Source organism: Gopherus flavomarginatus, chromosome 5, assembly GCF_025201925.1.
Source record: "Gopherus flavomarginatus isolate rGopFla2 chromosome 5, rGopFla2.mat.asm, whole genome shotgun sequence".
Classification (NCBI taxonomy): domain Eukaryota; kingdom Metazoa; phylum Chordata; order Testudines; family Testudinidae; genus Gopherus; species Gopherus flavomarginatus.
In genome coordinates, this window is record NC_066621.1 from 51,215,289 (window position 1) to 51,223,448 (window position 8,160).

Consider the following 8,160-nt stretch of genomic DNA (forward strand, 5'->3'; position numbering starts at 1 on the left):
CTCACACTGAACAGAAGGAACAATATTGAGACCGAAGCAGCAGAATATAAAATTGAATATTTTGATATGCCATTCCCAATTGTTAATTCCTGGTCTACACACAGTTTTCAAACTGGTATAACTATGTTGGTTAAGGATGTGAATTGTTTTTTTACCAATATAGTTATACCAGTACAACCCTTAATGTGGACACAGCTGTATTGGTACAAAGGTGTCTTATACTGGTATATCTTAGTTATTTCCCTTCTGTACAGGAAATAGCTGTAGTGGTAAAATGAGTTTAGATTAGTGGGGTTGTACCACTTTAACAATGCCAGTACAATTGAAGCAGCACTATATTTTTGTTTAGAAAAGGACTAAGCTTTCCTTGACTTTTCTGTTCAATTCTCTTGCTTGAATCTGATTGCCTAAAAATCAATCCTTTACCCTGGAGCTGTATTCCCTTGGTGAGCTCTGAGCATCAGGTGCCTGAAGTTTGGTATCTATATTTCTATTTAAAAACTTAAATAACAGTGACCTGCTAGTCAGAGAGGCACAATTCCCACAATTCCCATTGCAGTCCATGAGATTTGACAGTGCTTGTGTTGGTTATTTAGGAGTCTAGTTTTAGGCACTTACATTTCAAAAGTCATAGAAGCCTTAACCAAGAGAATCAAGTATTGAGACAAAGGATTAAGATTCTGAGCAACTGGATTGCAAAGAATTATTATTACTTGTATAGGAGCCTAGTCATAGCCCAGAAGCCCACTATGCTAGATGTACAAACACAGAACAAAACAACTGTCCCACCCCAAAAAGCTTACAGCCTTACAGAACAGAGGAGGTTGGAAGGCTCATGGCTTTGCTGATGGGACTATCCAGTCTCATCTCTACATTGTCAGCTCAAGTCCAGCCCAGATCCATAGTGACCAAAAGTTGTTTCCATGTGAGTGGTTTCTGGGCCACTGCTGTTCCAAATATTTTAATGATCACAATTCTATTTACAATGGACACAATACACACAAGCACTGCATGGTTAGCACTAACTGGCACCCCTGATGGCAGTTTCAAGAGAAAAGCCAAATATTGAACTAATATGGAGACTGGATTACCCCTTCACCTACAGAGATGAGACCTCCAGACTGGTGAGGGTAGGAGATTTTGTGCTGCTGCTGCTGCCTTTGCCATGGCTCTCCAGTTTTCTCATTCTGGCACCTTTCACTTAATATATGTAACTTTCAGGACTTGTGGTGATCTTTAAAGTCTAGAACACTCTGGGTAGGCAGAGTTCCAAAGACTTTCTAGTTGGCAGCAGAGACTGAAATGTAGAATCAAGTGCAGTTGTGCATAGCTAACAAAGTCCCTTCTGTTGTCCGGTTTACATATAAATCCCATACACTGTCTTTTTGCCCCCACTGGAACCATCAGAGAACAAGAAATATATTTTGTTCCCTCTCCTATGAAACATTAACTGATGACCCATGTGTTTTCAGTGCCTACATAAAAGATGGCAGATACAATGTACGGGACTTTTACATGAAAGTATAAAGCTGTTAACAGTAGAGTGAAGTCATCTGAGTACTTTGGTGCTTTTGTAATATTTCCTGTATGGTTTGTGAATTTAAACTAAAAAGTACCTTTAGGTCTCATTTGAGATTAAAATGACTGGCAGGAAGAAGGTTTAGAGGTGGCTTAATTTAGTGGTTGTTTTTTTTAATTTGGCACATTCTTTCCATCTTATTTCTTCAAAAAGCTTATACATAAAAGCATTCTTTAAAATCTTTGTACTACCCATAGTTCTTTCAAAATCAGTATCTGATCTTTCTGTTCTTTCTTCTAATGCTGTTTTCTTAACTTGCTACACTGGGAAGTAAACAATATCCTCTTCTAATGATTTACATACTCTGAGGCTGGGAAGAAAAATCTTTTCTCAGTTCCCTAAAACTTTCTATAAGCCAGCATCAATATATCTTCCAATATATTTTCCTCATCAGTAGAAAGACTTAGAACTATTTATTTTGGTCAAGTAGCTTTGTCGGGAGTTTCTTTATAGTTGCCAAACATAGAGGGACCCTTCTCACTTCAAATTCTGGCCCTTCCTTCTGCTTTTCATTTATGTTCAATAGTATCTTCAAGATGATTCTGTTGGATCATCTTGAAAATTACACCGGATCGTTCTTGAGTAGATTCAACCATAGCTTACCCAGAAAATTGCTTTCTCCACTTAGTAGTTATTAAAATATTGCTTGATGGTATAAAATTGCATGGGAGGTTGACCATATGCTCCATTCACAATCTAGGCCATTGAACAGCTATAGATCGCTTAAATATTTCATCATTTTAGCATCTCACCAGTTATTGTTAACAAATGTTGCTATTGTTGCAGTTGATACAGCTTTAATATAGCTGCAGCAATATCTCAGTGATCTAGTGTTCTAAAAGCAATAAATGACTTAATACTAAATTAACAATTCAAATATAGCTTTTTGGTATCAATCACTTTAATGGCTGCATATTTTCCTTCTTTAAACAGTATTAAAGTTTTCTAGACCAGTTGTTACCCACCCTTTTCATGCTGGAACCCCTGCCAGGATCTAGTTGGGACTCACCTCATTTAAGTAATCTGAGGAGAGTGGGGTGTCCATGATCCCCCTAAACCTGTCTTGGAGCTATTGTTCCAGACTGTTTACAGGCATCCCTGCATCAGTTTATGCTTGGCTCATATTTTTTCAGTAACTATAAGAGCTAGAAATACAATTCTTTTTAAATGAAAGGGAGGAAAAGGGATGGAAGTTGTAAACCCTCTGCCCTAAAATTGATTCACAACCCCCAGGTCTAGTTATGGGATTGGTGTGCCAAGCAAAGCTCTCTTCTCAGTTCTAGCACTGGTGTGCTGTGTGGTGCTGACAAGTCACAAGGGAAACACTTCAAAAGTGCTTTATGGATACAAGTCCCACTATATTTCCATGGAAATTAGGCTCCTAAGAGACTAAAATGCTTTTGAAAATTTTACGGTAGGACCCGTTTGCTGTTTTGTTTATAAAAGATGCTTAAATGTCCTGAGCTGTTAACTTCAAAAGGAGTTGTGGGTGCTCTGGCCTTCTTAAAGTCTAACCCTTAACCTCACTGGGCTTTCATCTGTTAGGACTGAGGGTAAAAACACACATACCCTGGGATGATACACTGTATGATACAAAGTATCCTAGTTAGTGCTTTGAAATAAAATAGGAGAGAGGTGGAATTGTATCCTCCTATTGCCTTTTCCTTGAATCACAAGATGTATGCACTTCTTACTCCAATGGAGTAAGGAGGATCTATACACATGGCCTTTGGAAGGTAAGTTGGTTTAAATTTCTGAAGTTTGTTCTGTGTTTAGTCAGCATATCCTGTTCCATTTTGCTACAGTTCACTGAATTAAATTAGCTACCACTATATTTGGAAAATAAGGGCCTTTGTTTTCCCATTCATAGCCCCCTTTGCTTCTTATTTTGTCATTGTGATTCATAGTAATCTTCCCCAACAGCTGAAGGGAACTGTAGCATGCTTCCACTGAAACATGCCTTCAGCATAAACCCAGAAGTAAAAAACCTCTTAAATGAGGTTATAAAAACCTGCAATACTTACTCATTTGAAACTCTTAACTAATGGTGTTTATTACCTCTGAATAAGAGTATTAAGAAATGATATACTCATCCTTTTACATAACTTCAGTTAACATTGGCCAGATTTGGATTACCTCCCACGCTGGGCAGTGATTTCAAAGGTACCGATCAACTTGAGTAAGGATATCAGAATCTAACCAGGACCAGGACAAATGGAGACCTCAGAAAACCACTATCTCTGGTAGTTGCTTAGAGCTATATTGTGCCTTTTGGCCAAACACCACAATGAAGGTTGGGCAGAGCTGCACCACTACATCTTGGGGAGATAGAAGGCATCCCAGAGAGATCCCCTTTGCATCACTCCTTAAAAGGGTGGAGCATGCTGGCCCCTTCATGATCTCACTTCCTTTCCATGATTTTTTGGGTGGCTAGTTCTCCTAGCAGTACTAGTCACGTGCAACATTCTTACACTCAGCTAAGCATAAGGACTGTGAATGTGTCTGACCATAGTGTGGGAAAAACAGCGGAAAAATTGTTTCCCTGTTTTACCCTCATTCCCCTTCTGCATGCGCAATCTGGCCCCATGTAATGATTTGCTACCATACAAGTGTTCTCATGATTAACCGTTCTTCCCATGTCTTCCATATGCAAAATGGGAAGTATTTGTAAGTAGACATGGTTGAAATGTATATCCTATAACTAGAGAAGCCACTTATAAATAGATTTTATTTATAAAGTCAATTTACATAAAATACTCTTTAAAAACTGCATATGTACAACTTAAGAAACCCTTGCAAGTGCATACAAAATGCCTTCAAAACATTAAACTTCAGTTTTCAAATAAGTGAACCTTCACACCAGACAAGACTTGGACCACATTTAAGACAAAACATAATTTTTACGGTCCTTAGCAAAGTGTTGGAAAAAATATTATCTAAATTGTAGAAGTTCTCAAAACATTCTAGCTGGCAGTGTTAAGGAACAAGGGGATTGGATTTACTAGAACAACTCCTCCTCCCTTTCCCCTTTTCTAAAGTTTCTTGTACAAAAATAAGTCTTCATATTGATAGCATTCCCATAGGCAGTTCAAGTTACATGTAAAATAGAATCTTTGACATTACAAAAATTCCCTCCCCGCTCAGAAAAAGGAAGCATCAAATGTTAATTTTTCACCCCTCCCAAATAAAAAAGTAGTACACCTGTTAAAAGTTGGAAGCCTGGTAGATTTCAATCTATCACTTGAAACATGAGTATACCAAACCGTTTCACTGGCAATTAAAGCCTTGGAGGGCACCATAAACTCCTGTACAACAGCAGTTAAAGAAATTGGTCCCTATAGTCCCTATAACCTATTTATATAATTGCACTTTTAAAAAAAATTAAGAAACACAGTCTTTTGTTCCAAGTAGGAACCCTGCTAGGTAGGTTCCAAAGCCCAGTCCCTTAAAGACCTTGACAATAGGGCTCCTTGAAGGTAGAAAACATGTTGTAGTAAGAAGAGTCCGTTTTGCTCTTCTGCTGCATCATAACAGGCATCAAGGACAATGAGGTACTGAGGTCCGGCACATCTCTGTTTTCAAGGCTGCTACAAAGAAAAAGAGAAAAGGGCCATTAGCACTGCAGCATGTGACTAACAGACTCTGCCCAGCTCCTGGGCGAGATGCACAGCTTCCTGCCTGGCCACATGTCTACACTAATCAGTATCGGTGCAGTTTAAATCTCTTCCACAAAACGATATGCCAGTAATTTATTGTCCTTATAAAGTACAAGTAGAACTTGCCCCACATGCCCATGTAGCCTCTCCACTCTATCCTTCCCTCCGAAAATGACTGCTATAAGTTAAGTTTCCTCATTTATTTTGGGTTTTTGCCACTCAAGTCTGAAAGTTTTTATTCTCTACTCCACTCCCATTTTCAAAACCAACCAGATGTCTTATTCAGGTTGCAGCTATTCCCAGTGGTGACTCACCTGGGACCTAAAAGTTGGGGGGAAGTTTTTTTATGCAGTCGAACTCAAGGACCGCATTTGATTAAACTTGACTCCAACGCTTTCCCTGTCTTCCTGTTAACGGAGATGACTGAAAGGCCAAGTTCATTCACTTTTGCGAGGAAACTTTTTTTATTTTTGGCAATGCAACCTAATAGCTAAATTAGATCATTCAGCCAGTGCAACTGACCAGTGTAGGGCACCTGATTCTTGCAACTGCGTAGGGCTGCACCTATTGCAATGCTGGGGCGGGGTGGGGGGTACATGGTAGGACACACACTGATCGCTTTACCTGCGGCGGAGGTCAGTAGCTCCCGATCCAGCTAGTGAAGTCCAGCAGGTCCCGCTCCTCGGGGCTCAGCGCCCCCTCGTAGCCGCTCTCATCCGAGGAATAAGCCGAGTGCGGGGACCCCGGCACGGAGCTGCCCTCCCGGCCGCCGGAGGAGGAAGAGGAGGCGAAGGAGGGCGACGCGGAGGAGTAGGAGCAGCCGCCGCTGGGGGCGGCCCGCGCGGGAGGCAGGAGGCCGTCATGGAAGGCGGCGCTGACGGCGTCGTGCTCGTCCAGCAGCTGCTGCAGGGCTCGGATGTACTCCACGGCCGAGCGCAGCGTCTCCACCTTGCTCATCTTCTTGCTGGCGGCGCCGTTGGGCACGTGCTGGCGCAGGGTCTGAAAGCCCAGGTTCACCAGCTTCACCCGGTTCCTCTCGCGCTCGTTGCGCCGGGCCACGGCCGCGGCTCCCCCAGCCGGCTGCGGCTGCCCGGCCAGCCCCGGGAAAGCCAGGCGCCTCTTGCACCGCAGCAGCTCTGGCGAGCCGGAGCGCCGCTTGGAGCCTTTGCAGCGCGCCCCGGACGAGCTGGGGTTCTGAGCCGGGCCCTTAGCGGCCACCAGCTGCTGCTGCACCGAGGAGGAGACTGCACCTGGCATCAGCTGGAACTTCATCCCCAAGGAACCGGCGCCGCATCCGTGCAAGGGAAAACTGGGGCAAGGCTGTTGCATTGCAGCTGCTATTGGCCCACCGTTCATCTTGGGGCATCTATCCTACCTCAGCCTCTGGGGGGCAGGTGACCGGGGCAGGGCTGCAAGTGGGGGAAAGTTTGCAAGAAAAAAAAACTTGCAAAAATAGTTTTTTTTTGGGAGGGGGAGAAAAAAAAAACCCTGCCAAATATTTTCTCCTCCTCCTTAATTGCAAACAGTGGGAGTGTGCCCAGCGCGTGGAGCCGGGCGCTGCCCCGCTCAGCCACAACCCAAGCCGCTGCTGCTTCAGTAACCCACCCCCTCCCCTTCTTTCCAGCCCTGCTCCCTTGCGCGCTGTCAATGCGCCTCTGCAGCAGCTTCCTCCCAGCGCTGCCCCTTATCAACACGCGCTGCTGCTGCCGCCGCTCGCGAGCCCCCGGGAACAGCACGCGACGCGACGCGCGCCACACACACAACAGCCCCCCCGCCTCGCCTCGCTGCTCCCGAGCCTCCTCCCACCCAATGGGGAATTCGCTTGGCAGCTTCGTACGCCCGGCGCGTGGCTCCCGGCGGAGGTTCCATAAACAATCCCTCCCCCCGGAGAGGAGCACGCGCTCCGCCTTATTTGCATCCCAATGCTGCCAGCTTGGGGCCTAGGAAAGCTCCAGCTCTTGCACCTGTGAGCAGCAGGCACAGAGGTAGACCTTCCTTTCCTTCTGCCCCTGCACGCTTGCACTGACTGGCGCGTATCTCTCTCCCACACTGCTGCCCGGAGAGAGAGACAGGGGAAGACCTTCCCTCACTCTCAACTCCACCCCGCCCATGAAGGGACCCATTCCCTTACTATCCACCACACTCCACCTGCACTGTGAGCCTCAGGACTTAGAAGCACTTAAATCTCTCTCACCGTCCCTGCCAGACACATGCGCTGCTGAGCCCCACAGCTTTATTTTCTGTACACAACAATGTTGTTTTTACAACACACTCTGTTTTGCAGCAGTTTCATAATAAACCCCCTGCCCTCCCCACAAGCTGTGTAAATTTAAATGCTACAATATAAGATTATTTTGTATACCCGTGTTTGTAGAATAACCAACACTGTCTGTAACGTTACCTTATTAATTGTCCTATACAAACTTTCCACCCAAACATCACCTTTGGCCTGAGACCAAGTGCAGAAAATGTCAGCTCAGAAGAAATTTGAAAAAGGTATGAGGAAAAGAAGAGGTGGTCATGGAAGTTAGACTGTATTGCCAACCCCAAGCACTGGGAAATCATGCGGCAGCCCTCAGATAATCATAAATATTAACAATGAAAATCATGAGAAATTATTTTAAACACTTTTTGATTTCTTTTTGTCTTTTGCATCTAGTTTCTGAGCTTTTCAGGTGTATGCACTTTATGTTTTCAAACTTTTCTCTGCAACCGTGAAGGCTAGAAACCATTTTTTAATGACTGCTGAGATTCTCATTCTCTAAGACTAGACCTTGCAAAATCCAAATATTGCTAGACTTAGAAGAAAATTGTGAGAACTGGCAATACTGTTTGGCACTCAGCCTTGATCATCACGTGCTAGTTCTGTCTGTTTAGTAAGTGTTTCTATTGAATCAACTATATTTTCCCAACATGCTTGGCAGA

The 8,160-nt window shown here is 43.9% G+C and overlaps 1 protein-coding gene across 1 annotated transcript; it reads right to left on the reverse strand.

Annotated features, from left to right (window-relative positions):
- Positions 1-4,873: 4,873 nt before the first annotated feature.
- ASCL2 (achaete-scute family bHLH transcription factor 2) lies at positions 4,874-6,591 on the reverse strand. Its single transcript, XM_050953766.1, has 2 exons — positions 5,860-6,591; positions 4,874-5,166 (listed from the first exon to the last, which is right to left on the reverse strand). Exon 1 carries the CDS (start codon positions 6,589-6,591, stop codon positions 5,872-5,874), a length of 720 nt encoding a protein of 239 aa, XP_050809723.1. The 3' UTR covers positions 4,874-5,166; positions 5,860-5,871.
- Between the last annotated feature and the right edge of the window lie 1,569 nt (positions 6,592-8,160).